This window comes from Miscanthus floridulus, chromosome 8, assembly GCF_019320115.1.
Source record: "Miscanthus floridulus cultivar M001 chromosome 8, ASM1932011v1, whole genome shotgun sequence".
Lineage (NCBI taxonomy): Eukaryota > Viridiplantae > Streptophyta > Magnoliopsida > Poales > Poaceae > Miscanthus > Miscanthus floridulus.
In genome coordinates this window covers 201,272,639-201,292,041 of record NC_089587.1, presented here as the reverse complement: position 1 = coordinate 201,292,041, position 19,403 = coordinate 201,272,639, and the positions used below count along the sequence as shown (strand labels likewise).

The 19,403-nt window shown below is 47.1% G+C and overlaps 1 protein-coding gene and 1 pseudogene across 1 annotated transcript; one reads left to right on the top strand and one right to left on the bottom strand.

Moving 5' to 3' along the window:
• Positions 1-4,494: 4,494 nt before the first annotated feature.
• LOC136474580 (uncharacterized) lies at positions 4,495-8,544 on the bottom strand (annotated as a pseudogene).
• A 3,756-nt stretch (positions 8,545-12,300) lies between these two features.
• On the top strand, positions 12,301-12,893 carry LOC136474579 (histone H4). Its single transcript, XM_066472144.1, has one exon. It carries the CDS (start codon positions 12,366-12,368, stop codon positions 12,675-12,677), a length of 312 nt encoding a protein of 103 aa, XP_066328241.1. The 5' UTR covers positions 12,301-12,365; the 3' UTR covers positions 12,678-12,893.
• Positions 12,894-19,403: the final 6,510 nt, after the last annotated feature.

Sequence of the window (19,403 nt, the reverse complement as noted above, 5' to 3'; positions counted from 1 at the left end):
CATGCACGCAGCACACACAGACAGAGGACATCTCCGTGCGCGGCAGAAACACAGGTGCACAACTGCGGTTCCCACCCTCTCCTTTTAAGCCTGGTTTAGTTCCAACCAAAATCCCAAAAAGAGCTACAGTAGACATCACATTGAATGTTTACGGCCCGTGCATAGAGTATTAAATGTAGACGAAAAAGAAAACTAATTGCACAGTTTGGTGGGAAATTGCGAGACGAACGTTTTGAGCCTAATTAGTCCATGTTTGAACACTAATTGCCAAATAAAAACGAAAGTGCTATAGTAGCCCAAAATTCCAACTTCCTGAAACTAAACACGCGCTTATTAGTACTACTAGTAGTTTTTTTTCTCAACATAGCATTGCAGCATCCTTGTACTAGACTGTAGTGTGTACGGTACGAGCGACCCTTGGCTTTTATGTCTCGTTTCATCGTATTTGATCGAATGTGTAGAGTATTAAATATAGATTAAAAAAATAACTAATGGCTTAAGCTAAAACATCGTTTCGGCTGATTTGTTGGGAAAGAGAAACACTGTTCCGACTAAAAAAAGAGCTGAAAAGTACGGATTATAAGCCAAGCGAACAGGACCAATTACATTGCGACTACTTTGCGAGACGAATCTTTTAAGCCTAATTAGTACATGATTTGATAATAAAGTGCTACAGTAACACACGTGCTAATAATGGATTAATTAGGCTTAATAAATTCGTCTCGCGGTTTACTGACGGATTCTGTAGTTTGTTTTTTATTAGTTTTCAAACACCCCATACGATACCTCCATATGACGTCTGATGTGATACCCTAAAACTTTATGCCCGGTAACTAAACAAGCCCTTAGCTCCGATTGCTGTACGAGGCGTTTCTGAAATGTTGGATTTCATGTCAGGATCTGTCGAAGTTGCAAGCAAAGCCCCGAGAAAATCGGCCCTTGGCGTCCTCTTCGCGAGCATCCAATGACAGTACTCTACTGCCCTTAATCAGCGGAAGAAGATCGTGCACAACTGGATGATCTAGTATCCTGTTACCTGACTCGAGACATTATCCGACTGCATTAACATCGCAGCATTCAATCAGAACAGCTCCCATTCATGGACGTGCAAAGTCATCCACCCTACTCCTCCTATGGAATGGTCAGGTCTACTATATATGATTGTGCATTTTGCTTGGTCCTGCGGTGGTCCGGGAACGTGAAATCTGCATGTAAAACGGGCATGGCTCCGGATATTTGGCAAGCTACGGAGTAGTAACAGGTGTAGGCAAGCAGTTTTGCAGCCAAACGCTAGGATTCTTCTTCTGCTGGGACAGCAAACGATGGATGGTGGCCTTGGCCCGGACGGCCAGAACCCAGAGGGCGGGGCGGAAGAGGCTGATGATGATAGTAGGAGAAGGCTAGGACGCAGACGCAGCGCAGGCAGGCGCTGCCCCTGCCCGGGCCTGCACGGTTCCGCTGCCCGCCGCAAACGATGCCGTCTCGGACGGACGGAGGCTTTGCTGTCCTCCTGACGCGGTTTCGCCGAGTTGTAGAGCGAAGTGTGGCCGCTGGCCGTGAGGCCCGTGACGGACGCGGACGGTGACGTCCACGGGGCCCTCCGTAATTGCTCTGAACATCCTCCATGAATCTATGTAATATATGTACCCCGTGCAGTACTTGTACGTGGTACTGCTGCTTCGCTCACGACGTCTCCATTTATTACTGCCAGTTCATCAATGTGTCCGTGTGCGTCGCCAAGAAAGGACTGAAGACGACCACACCGATGATTACGGAGCACTGGTGCCGTCGCTTCATACTAACAGGTCGGCCGGTCAGGGATTGTGGGGTTGGTAAGATCTGGCGATCTTGCCTTGTTGCCATGTCGTCCCAGGTGCATGCGCGCGACCTCTTTCGTTGTTGTTCAGGTTCTTCAGGCAAAGTAACCTGGTAAAAGTGTAGCAGCGTAGCCGGAACGCATCATCAGTGCCAGTGGCGCTGCTTTGCTTTGACGTTACTGAAATTTAGGCACCAAACAAAGTCTGCCGGCTTCCATCAGTTGCTACAGTCCAGATGAATGCGCATTTGTGCATCCACAATCCTGAGTTTCTAATTGTAGCGCATGCATTTCCCTTGCCGTTGCTACCGGCCAGGCGAAGACGCCAAGCGCGACGAAAGTGGTGTGCATGCAGGGCAAGTCTATTACAGTACTCATTACGGTGACAGAGCTGTCCCCAGGCAGCACAGCAATTCGTGCGAGGGCGAGCATGCATTTGGCACAGGAGGATCAAAAGAGAGCATCGATTGCTGCTGCTCCTCTCTCACCTCGCTGCCTCCTCTTTAGGGCACCCCGACAACATAAAGCTCTTGAAAGCGAGGCACACGCCCCGTTCTTGCCGTCCGTTCTGCGATTCAGCCTTATGAACTTGTACAGTATATGCGTAGGAGTAGCGCAGGTCGATGGCTTGTGATCTGCTAGTCTTTCTTTAGCAAAGCCAGGTTAGCACTGATCTGATCTTGGGGCTGTCGAAATCGTCAGTCTCTCCGCGGTGGTCCTTTTTGCTGCCCATGCCCTACCCATCTTAGGTTCGCATTGATTCGCAGGGCCCCTTCCAGCCCATGCGTCCTTCCCCGCGCGCGGTAATAATAAGAAGAGCACGGACGAGACGAGACGAGCGATCGATCGACCGGTTCAAAAACAGTGAAGAAGAGCAGCGTGCTGTGGCCTGCACACCCCCAGTCCCAGGACACGACTCACACGAGCGTTCGGCTCTGTTTGGCTGACACCTAAGCCCGTTGATAACCGACTTAGGTTGGTGTGTTGTGAGAGAAAAATCAGGTGCGACATGTCCTCGCCGACACCGACGCATGCGTCCGTGGTGGGGGCCGCTTTGGTCTCACCCAAGTGAAAAGAACCCCGCTCCGTCGAGTAAGAACCGAATCTTTCAACGTACTACCTACTCTCTCTTTGTGTGTGTCCCTCGCAGGCAGGGGGAGGGGACGTACGTGCGGTGAAAAAGGTGGGTAAAGAGAGACATGGATGATTGAGATTGACCGGTTGAGGGTGGTCGCGTCGCGTGCCGGACATGGCGTGAGCAGAACAAACGGCCATGGCGCGTAGAGGTTGGGTTCAGCTCACAGTGCTGTTTTTGGGACGGCAGTTCACAGGCCAAGGGCCTAGGCCTAGCCTTTCGAGAGAATCCAAAGTGCGGAGTGCCTGCAACTGCAACAATGTGTTGCCCGGGCAGGCATGTACTTACCCCGTTGGCCGGAGCAGAGGAAGACGAGCGTTCACTCCGTTTGCATAGGAGAAGAGGCGCACGCACCGCTTCCACCAGCAACCGGCTTGCTACCTACGGAGTCGAGATCGCTAGGCCCGGCTCTGCATACCTCGCACTTCGGCGCCATAGACGGCCACGACCGCCGCTGCAGCGACGAGTTCCGGCCTGCGATCGTCACGCTGTGGTTCTTACCCGTCGGCCGTGGCGCGGAGACGCTGTCGTGCACGGTGCCACATGTGACGTAAAAAACTAAAAATACAAATTAAATTCCTTCTGTACAGTAGAATTTCGCAACAGCACAGCTAAATCTGACATGCGGTTCAGCCCCAGAACAACAATAACCCATGATACAGAAGAACAATCAGCGTATCCTCGCTCAGTGTTTACAAGATTTACGTAGCATTAAAGGCACAGTTTTTCCTAAGTTGTCTGAAGTTCCAGATACACATTGATACCAATTTTATTAACCGAAAACCATTTGTCAACACACATACCATCACATCCAAATATCCAACATGCACCATTCCTGAGCCAGAAACAATTTATTATGGAGACACATTTCTCGCGTTCACATTCTTCGGTACAGCTACAGCAGCATCAGCACAATTTGAACTCCACGATATCAAATTAAAATGCTGATACATTTCCATACAACTACACACTTCCAAGTATACAACAGCTCCCATCTTAAAGTTAATTACCGATTTCGAAACGGCTACATTCATAGTGCCCCGGTGGATATAGGATGACATCAGCAAGTCATCGTCCACCACATACACCCATCAGCAGCTCCTCATCCTGTTGTATATTTTTACAGGTCCATGAACCTGTAAATAGGCTTCTCGTCTGTTCGGCTGTTCTTTTTTTTCAGCACTGCAGCTGCTTCTTTTGCTTTTTCTACAGTGTTTTGCTCTCTGGCTTGCAGCTGTGAATGAGTGGCAGCCGAAGAACCCGTAAATTAAGCCTAGTTACAGGTTCGTGGACCGCATCCCTAACTCCCACTGTGGAAGGGCACTGATCAGTGTGAGTGTGTGACCTGTGAACCCTTAGGTTGCTGTGGCTACTGCAGGCCCCAGGAACAGGAACCGGCAAGGGCAACTCAAGCGAGGCCAAGGAGGAAGGCAGAGGCACTACTGAATTTACAGAAGACATAAATACCCTTTTGGATGTTGAGCCCAGTTTCAGGCTTTCAGCAGATGGGGCGGCACATGTGGTGCAGATGGGGCAGCACATGTGGTTGGCACACTAAAACAGTGTGGCAGCTACGATGCTCATATGTTCTTACAGTTACAGAACTACACATTAATCACAGTAGCACTTGCTTAAATAAAAAGTAAAAAGAGGCATTTAAGCACTAATAAAACATATTCAGGGTCTAAAAGCTAGTATGTGAGACATGTAGAGCTCTGCAATTATGGTTTCAGCAGATTTTGTAAAAGCGTGTGCCCACACGGCAGGCTATTAATAAGTGTCATAGGGTAAGATATGACATGGTAGCAGAATGCTGCATAAGTTTCGGGAATTGTCTTCTAACTGCTATGTGGGTATGATGTTTCTCATGTCTCACACCCCCAAGTTTGGGGTTTTGTTCTTCTGCATGTGTTTCTTCATTAATCTTCTTGATTAACAGAAGTGTAGAGCAATGAAGAAAGCCAGATGGTTATGCACCTTTTGGTCGATAAGGTCCAGCTCCGACCTTCCACCTGTCAAACTCAGTCAAACTCAGCATAAACGAGCTTGCATTCCGATGTCCCCCACCACCATATTCCTACAAGCAAGCAATATAAAGCATCAACACATCTATAGTGTCTTCTTGTTAGATGAGGTAAATACAGCCTTATAAACCTCATCATCAGGGAAAAGATGTACCTGAGAGATACAAGTTGTGTCTTCTTGTTCTAAACTTCTTAGACTTATTTTCAGCATCTGGTCATTATTCAACTCAGGGACTTTGTATACAACAGCCCCAATTCCCCTGAAACAAAAGGGCACAACTCACATCATTGAAACTATGATGTAGCAAAGTCCACATAACGTGCTAGTGAATATTGAATAAGAAGCAATACAAGAAAAGACTTGAGTCTGGATACATATATCAATAGGAGGGAAAAAACTTGCCTTAGATTCAAATCACAGCTCTTGCTAGCTAGTTGATTTCCAAGTTCGCTTCTCAAATTTGAAATAGCATCAGCATCAACAGCCTAATGGGCCATGAAAAGGCAAAATTATATAAGTAATCAAGTAGTACCTGTGACTGTGAATACAAAGGTAGTAAAAAAAATAACAGTCTTATATGGGACCACCAAGGACACCATATAAAACCAACTGGTACTGTACCTGCTAATAGTGCGAAACTAGTAAGGGCATGAATAAAACAAAAAGGTCACTAAAAGTTGAACTTCGATAATAAACAGTATATGAAAAATAATGTGTGACATAATTACCAGACAATTCCCAAACTGGCCACTTCCCAGGGAAATTTCATAAGATTTCTCCAGACAATCATCTATTAATCTTTGCTTCTCTAATAATGTTGCTTGTCCATGGGAAACGACATGCTCAGGATCCAACTCCAGCAACTGTCACAGCCAGGTAAGTAAACATTAGGAATTTAGGAGGAGACACTGTGTCCAATATCCAAACTAACTGGTCTACGGTTTTTTTAGGAGCACCAGATATAACACAGTTATCCTGTATTGGATGATAACATCTCATGAAACATTTTCCTGATTTTTTTATCACTTTATGGTAAAAATTTAAACAATTTTTCCATTGACTGGAGAGCTTTGAGATGATCAGATGCATATTATTCAACTAAAACCAAAATCATGAAACCTCTTGATTATACATCAAGTGGAAATTCTGGTTATTTAAGCAACTGTTTCATATGCATGAAGCTTGAGATGTTAATATAATAACTTCAACTAATCAATAATTCGGGTATGAAACAAACATCAGGTGATGTAAGGAGGAACACTGTGGACTTCCTTTTTGCGAGTAGTCACTGCTGCACCAAAGGACTAACATCAGGCAGGTGTTACCTGATCAAACAATTTACTGTTTGCATTGACATTGAATTCAATGTCCAAATCTTTAAGTCCACTGCTGAAGGCCTTGCTATTTGGAACTTTCCATCTCCATAAGTCCCCATCTTCAATAAACTTAAAAAGCTTGTGCACTGTTTCAACCTTGTTGTCAGGTACATATTTGACCTCGGCTACATCTTTACCACTTTCATTACCCCGTAAGGTGCTAACTTCTGTCAAGAGCTTGTTTCTAAAGAAGTCAAATGCAATTGTCGCACCACTACGCTGCATGTCTATCACCTTGGTCACATTTTGCCCAAGTGTAGGCATTCCCAGACAAACTTTCAAAAGCAGTTTTATGATGGTCCAGGATCGTTACTCTGAAAAAGGATAAATATTTAAGTGCAATAGTGTTCAATCGGACAGGGGTTTGAAAAATAAAAAATTATCAACAAAAAGGATTACATATTGAAAGCTTCACACTGTTCCAAATGACTGCATAGTGTACAAAGAACAGAAATCTCTTAGATTTTGATTAATGAATTTCATGCGACAGATTATGGCAAAATAATCACTGTTGAGCTACACATGACATCTTGCATGCATACTGTCATATGCATTAAAGAATATGACAACATGGAGAGTTGATGTGCATTATCTGTTAAGGAGAACAAGGATTTGAAACCAAAAGTATGGAAGGACGTCTCAATTTGGAATGGTCTATCAAACCCACAGGTTATTCTGATGGCAACTTCGATTTATCGGTGATGGGGCAAAAGCAGGCTTAGTGTCCCCAAAAAGGACAGGAGGAATTTGGATGGGGTAATGATCTATTTTTGGTGGAATCTGTGGAAACAAAGGAATCGACGAACATTCCAAAAATCGGTCTCCAACTGGTTCAATAAGCTTACATCATTCAGGAGGATATCAAGCAATTTCATTTGGCAAAAAGCTGGGACCCCAAGGCTCATGGATCATTATTCCAATATCTCCAAGTGGCACCCTCTTCGGTTTTGAGCTTTTTAGTTGTACTTTGGCTGCTCTTTTAGTAGTAGTTGTAGGGGAGGTGTTGTTAGTCCCCAAAGCAGTTGCACAGCTGCATGTATTTTTCCTTTGGTTGTTGTATGTTTTGTTTTGGTACTTTTCCTTTCTAATAATATAACTCGGCAATTCTCTTGCCGATTTTTCTTAAAAAAACACAGATAGTGACTTTACCTCCCTCTGGCGAGATAGAAATCAAGAATGGAGGTGACTTCACTACATTTGCTCACATAAAGCAATTCCTATGTTCAGGATATGAAAACTGGGTGCATATGCTTACAGACCTTTCGACTTTAGTGGATATATCTTCAACAAAACCGGGAGGTCCCACAAAGTCAAGCAGGTAAACATCTTTTATTTCTTCCAACGGAAGTGAATCACTCCTACAAAACAGGAAAAAAAATGTCATAGCAGAAGGAATATACCAGAACAAAAGCATCAGCACAACTGCACAAGAGTTTGTTTCACTAAGATAAAAATCCCACAAAAGTACCAAAAGAGGTGTTGTGTGTGTTATGATTTAATGAAATCCAACAACGTTAGTTCCATCTAGCTTTGATTATGCTAAACCTAGTACAGATTGAATCCTTCCCACAACAAAATACAACTAGAAGAGTCCGTAGCAGAACTTTTATAATGCCTACACTACAATCACTTAAGGTTCACACTTTCATCAGGTATTTACTGTTTTATGTGACAATTAGATCACCACACCTTTGGAATCAGAGAATTGAAAGTCTAGAGCCACATCCCACAGTCAATAGTTGCAGTATGATAAAGCTTGAGTACACCGTACTCATAAAGCTCTGTTCAAATCTACAGTACTGCAAGAGTAAACACCAGAAACGCCGGTGCTTCCTGCGGTGTTGCATATCTCAGCAGACCCCGTTGCGTGCATTGGAGTTCGCAGTGGATAGCAACTTCGGAGCGAAAGAGGGTATCATGGTACCTGATGGGGTCGTAGACCGTATTGGGGAAGAAGCGGACGGGGTGGGCGGCGGCGGAAAAATAGAGGTGAGCGGCGAGCGCGGCGAACGCACCGTCCGAGCACGGGTAGTGGTAGAGCACCGCCGAGATCTTCCGCGCGGCGCCGGCGCAGGCCATGCGATCGATATTCCGGCGGGGCACGGGCACGCCGCACAGGTCAGGAGAACCGGGCGGTGGCAGGTTTGGTTCGGTGGTTGCACGGAGGCACGGAGCGCGGACGACACGGTTGAACTCGCCCGCTAGTGTTTGCGTGCCGCGAGGTTCAGGCTGTGTTTCTAAGCTTCTGCAAATTGCTTCCGCCAAAAAAACACAGAGCTGTGGAATCTGAAAGTTTTTTCAGAAACAGAGTACAATTATCACATCACCTTATATTTTGTTTTTAGTTTTTACCTTTTTAAAATGAGTAGAAATAGAGGGATATTTTAAAGTTGTTTCAAGAAAAACAAAGAGAGGGAGTAGATTTCATAACAGTTGTTTCAAAAAAATATCTATCCCTCCATCAAAAAAAAAATAGTCATTCTCGGGCTTGAAATGTGTCAAAAAAAATAAAACAATCGTTTAGTGTAGGCCCACCACTTTACCCCGAATCGAGGCAGCATGCCTACACCCTCCATGCCTCGCGTTTCCTCGCACGTATCTCGCCTCTCTACTTTCCTCTCGCATCTCGCACCACACCGTCATCGACCGGCGTTTTCTTCACTGTTGCGCGGAGGCCGGCGCCCCCCCTCCTCTTCTCCTCCGCCGGCGTGAAGGCCGGCGCCTGCCCCTCCTTTTCTCCTCCGCGGACGCGAGGGCCAGCGTCTGCCTATTCTCCAATGGCGCGGAGGCCAGCGCCTGGGCCCCTCTTCTTGACCAACGCAGAGCCACCCTGGTCCCTCCTCCTCCACTGGCGCGGATGCCGCGCTCGCCCTCCTCTTCTTCTCCGGCGCCAGCCGGTGCAGCGGCGATCCAGGCAACGCCTGTCGAGATCCAAGCTGGTGCGGTGGAGATCCAGGCTGGTGCGGTGGAGATCCAGGCTGGTGCGGCGGAGATCCAGGCTTGGCAGATGGAGATCCAGGCCAATGCGGCGGAGATCTGTGCGGAACCTCTTCTTGACGCAGCTGCAGCCATACCGCCTTTTCCCGGCGATGGCGGGCGTGGCGCAGGCATTGTTGGAGGGGCCAATCAGCGTCGAGGCTGAGGTGGCGGCGTGGCTTAGTGCGGTGGCAAAGATGGAGCGGCCCGACGTCGGAGAAGGAGGCGCGGGTATGTAGAATAGGGGTATGGTGGTCTTTTTGCTTTGATCTTGGTAGCCGCGCTCCGTCCCAGAACGACTCTTTTTCTAGAACGGAGGGAGTACAGTTTTTTCACAACGTATACCTCATAATAATTTTTCAACAGCTCATAACTAAGACACAAGCGAACCTTGGTTGTGTAGGCAGCACGGTTGGAGAAAGAGAATTCGTTACCATCCAAATATAAAAAGCATTGCAATAGAAGGTTCCTTTTCAATGTATTTGATTTAAACTTAGGGTCCGTTTGATAGACTAGGGTAGACTGGGACTAACAACTAGTTATATTAACTCATATCTATGAACTAATGGGCGTGCTAGTTCATGATTAGTGGATTAGAAATTATAGTATGTTTGTTTGGATTTTTAGGGACTACAAAAAATAGTCAATTGTTTCTCCGTTTTAAATTATAAGAAGTTTTAACTTTTCTAGATACATTGACTTTACCATGTAACACGGTGCATATCTAAGTGCAAAGAAAAATCTATGTATCTTGAAAAGATAAAACTTCTTATAATTTAGAATGAACGTAGATTACTGTATAGCTAAACATAAATATACACCTAAGTGAATAACAAAAACTACGAATCTAGTAAAAAATTAAAACATCTTATAATTTAGAGTGGAGAGGGTAGTTGTTAATCGTACTATCTAAACAGGGTTTCCTAACATCTTACGTGTCATTCTTGGTTGGTACCTTTAGAATGATACAGAAAACTATTACGCCCTTCATTTCTTCCGCCGAACCCGAGCCTTATCTTCTTCTTAGACCAACACAGCCAATGCCTTCCCACACTGCTTGCGCAAGTCGTTGCCCCCTCGTGCGGCCTTGCAATCGCTTCTGCCCGACGCGCCACTCATCCTCGCCTTCGTTGCCGCCCACCGCTGCTCGCGTCTTGGCGTGCGTCACTAACAGCTTGGCAATCCGAGGAAGCAAGCCAAATATGCCCTAAAGCAACACAACCTGTGGCACGTTGAATGGGATATTGAAGTCTAATGTTCTCTCAATACATATGCTACAGAGCAACATCATGAGTGTCCTGCTAAAGATGATTGGGCAAAAGCAGAAGTTCTCCATGGACCTCCGAAGGAGCTCAACAAGGCCACAAAAGAGTGTTCTCTACATATAGGCATCCTACAACATACTTGTTTTCTGGAGTTGGTGTTGGTCGTGCGAGTTGATTAACGGGATTTGGAACTCCAATGAACTAGTTAACGAGTTGACTATGCATTGTATGCAAGCTCCAAAAGCACTAATATTGTTCTTCTCACAGGCACTGTTTGGCTTGCTGAAACTTGGCTAAATTAGCTGAAAAATACTGTTCTGGCTGAATTGTTGTGAGAGAAAAATATTGTTTCAGCTAAAAAAAACAAGCTGAATAATGTGGATTATAAGGTAAGCCGAACGGGGCCATTGTTGTTGTGCGCTTAAAAGGAGACATTCATAAACGAAACTAAAATATGAGAGTTGAGACAACTAGTTAGACTCTTTCTAGAGTATCAAAAGGTCATAAGGAGCCACAACTTGCCCATGTTTATTCTATCTGATGAGCAGACTCCAAGTGACTCCAGATCGAGTTCTTCAGGCAAAAGATAGAATTTGCATCTACTCGTTGCATTATAAAACTTAAGTTTCAGTGATGAAAGGTTACAATTAGATACATGGTGGAAAAATTCAGATGGGTTCCAATCTGGTCTCTAATAGTTAGAGATCTTCTAGCTATTTCTACTTTGATAAATTTGATCAAAATTAAAGAAGCTTGATATTGAATAAAAACTAAAAATGATGTACTACATATTTGTATTAATGTTGTAGTATTGATATTTGGCTTATTACATTTTTTCGATATCCACTACCAGGGACGAAGCTAGGAAAAAATTTAGGAGGGGCTAAACAACGGTAATTAGTAAGAAAAGAGGTTCAGCAAATCTCAGCCCCTCCTACCTGTACATCTACAGCTAAAATTTCAGACGGTGACTCTACGGGGCTTCGCTTGCTCGCGAGCAGTAGGGGGGCTGGAGCCCCCCTAGCCCCACCGCTGGCTCCGTGCCTGTCCACTACGATGATACTATCTTTGTAAAAAAAATACAATTCTAGATATGTTTTTGGTTAATGTGTCTAAAGTTTGACCAATTACATAGACACCAAATATGTACAGTATAAAATATACCTCTTGCAATTTTAATGATAGTCATTTGATATTATAAATATATTTTTATATAATTAGTTAAATTTAAAATATTTTAGCATGATGCTGTGCTGAGATAGTGTTATTTTTTTGGATGGACGAAGTATATATTATTTATTTACCAGGTCTACCATCCTTTCTCATGCGAACCATCATGCCGCCAGGCCCTTTCGTGAACTAATTGCGAGCGATCTGCCATGTCATCGATCCGTGTCAATCCCATGTGACGAGTCCTCCGCCATCAGATCGCATCCAACGCCTGTGAGGCTGTGACCCACGGATTCCGCCCGTCCAGCTCAGCGATCCGCAGCAACAGCACCAAAACCCATCCCACCCTCCAACCCCGATCTGACGTTTCGAACGCACCCATCCCCCGAAAATCCTCCCCTCCCGGCTCCCGCCCAAACCACCGACGCAAAATTTCCCCATCTCCCCGCGCGCGGCCTCCCAAATCCCAAATCCTCTCTCCCCTATAAAACCCACCCCAAATCCACCGCTCCACCGCACCAAACTCACCTCGGCGAATTCGAATCCCACGATCTTCTCGTAGCACACCACCGTCACTAGAGTCTAATTCCACCTCGTCGGCGATGTCTGGGCGCGGCAAGGGCGGCAAGGGGCTGGGCAAGGGCGGCGCGAAGCGCCACCGCAAGGTTCTCCGCGACAACATCCAGGGGATCACGAAGCCGGCGATCCGAAGGCTGGCGAGGAGGGGCGGCGTGAAGCGCATCTCCGGGCTCATCTACGAGGAGACCCGCGGCGTGCTCAAGATCTTCCTCGAGAACGTCATCCGCGACGCCGTCACCTACACCGAGCACGCCCGCCGCAAGACCGTCACCGCCATGGACGTCGTCTACGCGCTCAAGCGCCAGGGCCGCACCCTCTACGGATTCGGCGGCTGAGCGCGTGCTCGTCTCCGTCGTCTGCAGCTGCTGCTCGTGCCTTACTCTTGGTTCCCTGTGCCGTGGTTTCCTTGATGTAGAGAGTTATCTGATTCTTAGATCTCTGCTGTGTCTAGTTATTTGGGTGGAATCATGTGTCCCTATTAGTACTGAAAGTGGAACACCACGTTGTATCTTCCTTTGCAGCAATGAAATGTTAAATTTGATTGGCTATTATTCCTCTTGTGATTTTGGAACTGTTTTTTTTCCTCCAACGTCCTATTGGCACGGTATTCATTAAGTAGAATAAGAGTTTTATAAATTAAAATTAAGATGGTAATTTATGATTACTGAGTTAAATGTTGACAGAGATCATATAGTTGTGATTTACAAAAGAAAATACTTAGCGATCAAAAGATGGATAGCATAGGGACAACCCAGTAGGCCTTGAGCTCAGCGGCTAAAGAGCGTGGCTCGAAGCTAAGTCTGGAGTGAAGAGTGTTTGAAGGGTCTTTTGTTTGGAGGGTGACAATGCTGTAGCGAAGAAGGCCTTGATACTGTCTAAAGTCACAGGGTCTGGACTTTACGGCATATCTGTGATTCCTAGCTTTTGCTTGAGCACATTTTGTGCTTGGACAATCGGGTTAGAGGCCTTAGTCTTAGCAGTCAACCTCCCACTCCGACGCACCCACATCACCATTGAAGGTGTCCTGGACCTTCTCAGCCTCGGCTTGCTGAGCAACGGGGTCTCGAACGGGATGTACAGCCGTGCCTCCAATTGTGCCAACAGGGACACCTCAGCCGATGGTGGTTGAGCGTTGTGGCTTTCATCGTCAATCAATGATCCACGGCTGCGCCTCAACAACTCAAGCTCTGCAACCTCCTAATTCGACAAAGGCGTCCGCGACCGTTTCCTGCCCTGAGCAGAGTGACATGGGGCCAAGCCAGCCGATGACGACGAGATCTCACCAGCGTACGCCGCAGAGGCCAACGGCTGGTGCACTAGCTCTGCCATCGATACGGGCGATGCCGCATTGTCGACGCCCGGATGGCCAACTCAGTTGGCATAGAAGCGGCCGCTTGATTCGCAACGCCGTGCTGTCCCACCCGTGGTCGCGTGACTTGCGGCATCTCCAGCTTAGGCGACAACGGGGGCGAATCCGTCGTTAGGGAGGCGCCCGCCGGAGTAGTGGGGCACCAAAGCGTTGTTGGTCCCGCTAGCCGGCTCGCGACGAGCGAGGCGGTGAGCTCCTCCAGCATCGGGTCAACCCATGCGGGAGGCCTCGCACCCGCGCAGGGCTCCAAGACCAGCGTGTCCGGCTTAGGAAATAGGAAGCAGCAGCGGTAGAGGCTTCGTCCACGTGCCGTCGGAGCGGCCCATGCCGACCTCCCGAGACGCCTTCGTCGTTGGTGTCGCTGGCCGTCGCTGGCAGGAACGACGCTATTCAACAAGGTCTCACAAGCGCCACACGAAGCACCGTGGTCCACTGGGCGAGCATCGGAGTTGCTGGTGGGCTCACTGTGTCCCTCCCTAGTAGCACAGTTGGCTGCGGCAGTGGTTTCTGACACCGCAGCGGTGCCAGTGGCCTCGCCGCGGTCGGCTGCAATGTTGTGGGGGAAGTCGGTGTTGTGTAGCACCGGCTGTCTCTGGCGTCTTGTCCGCCGCCACCTCGTTTGTCGCCACCGCCACCGGCTTCGGTCGATAGACACAGGCGTGGCTCCACCCGCCTCCATCGGACCACCGTGGGCGGGTGGCCGGGTCGCCGAGGTAAGGTCCCGGGCAAGCGGTCGTGGCCGGTCGCCTGTACCGGTAGTTGTAGGAGGCTTCCGCTGTCGCTGGCCACCACCGTCCACAGCGCCGACATCACTCGAGTGCCTAGAGCCGACGTGCTGTGGCCACTTGTTGCCGTCGTTCACTGGAGAACGAGGTCTCTTGCGGTCCCTGGCCAAGTGTCGAAACTCCTGGCAGTGTAGGCATCTCGGCGACAGACGACAGGTGGCAACCCTGTGGGTGTATGACAGATAGTTGAGGCACTTATCGTGTAGCGCGTCTGGGAGGCAGCGACGTCGATGTGGCCGAGGTGCTCTCACGACGGCGGCGTTCCGCTGGCCAACAGGTGTACAAGACAAGACCTCCTGCCATCCGTTGGCGTCGGGTGCTAAGATCCGGCGATGGTTGTGAGGTGGCATGCGGTGGCCAAGCCTGAGGTAGGTGGGGACATGCTCATCGCTGGACTGAGAGCCACCATCGACCCGATCCCCAACCTCAGGTGCACAGGGATGCACTCCTGGTTGGCACGCGGTGCGGTGTTCGCCCCACGGCCGCCGCTGATAGCGCGGTCCCCCCCTCCTCTGGCGGCGCTTCATGCCTGGTGGCCTAGCGACTGCTCTTCGATGACCCGGGTGCCAGGGTGGGAGCTGGGCCCCGCCCTATCTACGAAGGCCCTCCGAGCCGGGGAGTCCCAGTGGACGATGTCAAGGTAGGATGGCCGCGGCAACGAAGAGGAGATGGACTCGTAGTCTGAGTCGGAGCAGTCCGATAGCTTCGTCTAACGCATGGATTTGGAGCGACCGGGGGTTCTACCGGGGAAGAAAGGTGGGGCGTCCAGCGAGATCGTGGGCCCCCTTGTTTGCTGAGGCCCGGCAGGGGCTTTGGGAGGCCACCGGTGCCGAGCTTGGTGGCAGGGTGGGGGCGAGGGCCGCCCCAGCGCCGATGTACGCCACGTGCGGCTGTGTCCCAGCGCCTGCTGTAGATGAGCCACCAGATTCGGCACCTGCCACCGGTGCGCTACCAGATCCCGCAGGGTGCAGGCCAGAAAGTGCATCTAGTCCTTTAGTGGGTTTTGGATGATTGTATGACAACGTGATTAAAGGACTAACCCATTTGCTAAATGTGGATAGGTAATAGGTTATCTCACAGGTACTTAGTGAAAGCCAAAATGATGTGTTGTTGTATAAACAATCTAGTTCAAGCACAAGACAACAATGCAAATGGAATTCATGTGAAGGCTTATTTATTATGGGATTTCCTTGTACTATGTGAAAGCAAGCTCGTGATTATTAGTTAATGAGACATGAGGGATTGCATATGGAATGGTCTCATATTTGAAGCTTGCTAAATTAAAATGAAAAAGATAACAATACATATGAATGGATGATTCAACAATAAGATGTGACTTGATGGCTTGAGATAGTGAAGATAGCAAGGAAAGGCTTCGAGGTACTAAGCAAGGGTGAAGGGCAAGCGACGGCTTGGCGGCCGAAGAACCTAGCTAGGGTGAAGAAGAAAGTACTTGCATTTAGTTGAGGTACTAATCAAGCTAAGATGGTCATATTGATGTGAAGAATCAAATCTATAATGAAGTATTTGATGGAAGTGACTTGATACATTTGGGATTATTCAAATTTGATGAATAGAATCAAGTCACATGCTCAAGATGGCTATGCTCAAGTGAAAAGATCAACATCAATATGTTAGCACCCTTACTTGATGAAGATTGGAAGGGACGGCATCAATTCAAAAGAACAACTCAAGTGGTACAAATTCATATTTCTGTTTATCTTAAGTTTAATAGGTATGCCGTACTGCTAAGAGGGATGCATCATGTTGATAGATAATGTTTCATAAGTGCTCAAGCCAACCCATGTGAGGTTTGATTATTTGAGTGACAAAAGTGCTAACTGATTTCTTGCTGGTCTGGCAATACCGGACGTGTCCGGTATTCATACCGGACGTGTCCGGTATTTGTCCAGCAGCTGTAAAATTGTTGTTCTCGGGTTGGTTCGTCGGGAGTTCCGACATCTCGCACTTCAACAGACTTGGAGGTTTCACTGTCCTGGTCATACCGGACGTGTCCGGTATGGATGACCAGAAGCCAACGGCTTGTTTTCAAAAGCCTTGAGGGTCGGGAGTTCCGACGTGAGTCAGGAGTTCCGACATCCATCGGGAGTTCTGACATCCATCGGGAGTTCCGACACCTCTCTAACTTTAACTCAGTTACATGTTTTTCAAATATGCTGAGGGTCGGGAGTTCCGACGTAAGTCGAGAGTTCCGACGGTTGGGAGTCCTGGCATTCATCGGGAGTTCCGACGCCTCACAACTTCACTATAACTTAGTTATCATTGGCGCAGTGTGAGTCATACCGGACGTGTCCGGTATGCATACCGGACATGTCCGGTATTGCAACGGCTAGTTTTTCAAGGGGGCTATAAATACCCCCAAGCCTCCACCTTTGGAGGCTGCTGATTCTGCTGAGATAGACACACGTTTTTGAGCCTTGCCAACTCTCCTAAACCCTCTCTTAGTGAGTGTGTGATCCAAATTGCAAAATCAATTTGTGGGTTGAGAAAGAATTTGAAAAAGAGAGCAAGCCACCACTTGAGCACTTGTGCATATTGTCAATCTCGTGATTCGCATTTGTTACTCTTGGACTCTTTGGTCCTAGACGGCTAGGCGTCGCCGGAGAGCAACCGAGAGATTGTGGTTGCTTCGGAAAGTTTGTAACGGTCGATTCCACCGCCTTGGAATCATTTAGTGGAAGGAGGAAAAGGAGTTAGAAAAGACTTCAGCTAGAGTGACCTTCGTAGTACCCTCTAGGGCTGACCTTCGCTGGGTCGCCCGCAGCCCCCTCAACGGAGAGTAGGACTCGAACGAGTCCGAACTTCGGTAAAACAAATATCGTGTCTTAATTCGCATTTCATTTGATATTTGTGTTGCTCTAGCTATTCTGCAGGTTCTCTATGTATATTACTATCTCTAATAGTTTCCTACAGTTTGGATTGAAGATAGAAATCAAAAGGAGCAAGTTCGGGGCTGTTCCACTGAAGTCGTGAATACCGGACACGTCCGATATACATACCGGACACGTCCGGTATTAGCCCCTGCGCTAAACTAAATTGCATTGTGTTCTAACTCTTTGGTTGTAGGCGTTTGGCACCTAGATTCATTTAGTATCTTTTATATACTCTGTGGCTAACTTGTGAGGGGTGGTACTACTCTTTATTTAGAGTTTCCATTTTGGAAACTCCCTTTACTAATCATTTCCGCATTTAAAGGTGTTAATTTTAAGAAACGCCTATTCACCCCCCTCTAGGTGGCATCCTAGGTCCTTTCAATTGGTATCGGAGCAAGGTTCTCACCTAAAGCTTCACCGCCGTGAGAAAAGGATGTCAACGCCTATCGAGTTAGAGCCGGTGCTTATCCAAAATGATTGTTCAAACTTTCTAACTTGGTCAATACATGTACTCAATGCTTTTAGAGATATTAGTCCTCTTGTTGAGCATATTATGGATGCAAGCATACCTCTTTCTATAGTTGATTGGAGCAACTACAAAAATTTGTCAAAAGAGGAAGAGATATGCGTGCAACTCAATGCTCAAGCTATTAATATTATTTTGAGTACATTGAGTGTAGAGGTTCAAGATGAGGCAATCTTCAATGGACAACCACCTCCGGAGAGTGCTCATCTCATTTGGACTAGACTTTTTGATTTATATGGAAAATCCAAATGTGATGATGCACTTAAGATCGAGTCAATGGAAAGTATGTCCATTGTGTCATCATACAACAAAGAAGCCTCACAAGACCTCAAGAGCACCAAGCCGGAGCAAGAAGTGCAAGCAGCGCATGACCAGCTGTCTGCCTGCACATACCGGACGTGTCCGGTATTCCTACCGGACATGTCCGGTATGGCCGAGGCAGCAGACCAGCAAGCTGTTGTTTGCAACGATGCTCAAGCCCGGTGGCGAACAAGTGATGAGTCAACCTCAATATCTCATGATACTCATCACTTGTGTCTCATGGCCAAGAAAAGCAAGAAGAAGAATAACAAGAAAGATCAAGAAAAGGAGAAAGCACAAGTAGATGATCAAGATAAGAGTGACGTTGAAGTTGAAGACAACTACAACCTTGATCATCTTAACCATAAAGATAAGTTTATTATCATAAAGATAGTTGAAAAGAATGATGAGCTTGAAGAAGAGATAGAGAAGCAAGAGCAATCGCTTCAAAATCAAGAAAAGTTTCTCATCTCCAAATTGCAAGAGCTAAAGGCAATAAATGAGAGGTATGAAAAATTATCAATTGAGCATGCTTTAGTTACTAAATCCTCTTCTAGTGTTCCACAACTAGAGAAGGAAAACTTCGAGCTCAAGGCAAGGCTAGATGAACTATCAAGCAAGTATAATGTGCTACAAGCAAATTATGTTCATCTAAAGTGCTCTCATGAGGAAGTAGTAGAATCAAGCATTATGCTTGAGGTGGCTCATGAGGTTGTGATTACATCGGTAAAATTTTGTCAACCTCTCACACATCCGCTCACTAGTACCCCATCTTAATTAAATATTTCTTATACTAATGAGTGTGCTCCTCAAGCAAGCCAATCTTCGATTGAGCTAAATCTTATAGAAAACATAGAGCTCAAAGAAGAAGTGCAAAGATTAAAGAAAGATGTGATTCGGTTGAAGGGTAAGGAGAAAGCACAACCTTCTCAAGATAACCGTGATAACATGGTGAAGAAGCTTGAGAAGGGTTCAAACCTTGCTTCCTCCAAAGCCCAACAAAAGAATCACATCTCAAGCAAGGCCAACACAACCAAGAGCAAGAAACATGGAAAAAGGATGTGCTGTGGTTGTGGATTGTATGGACATGAGTGGGCTATGTGTCCACACAAGAGTTGGGCCGACAAGGTTGAAGCCGCCAATCAAAAGGCTTCTACCAAGGAGGCCAAGCAAGTGAAGAGTCATGG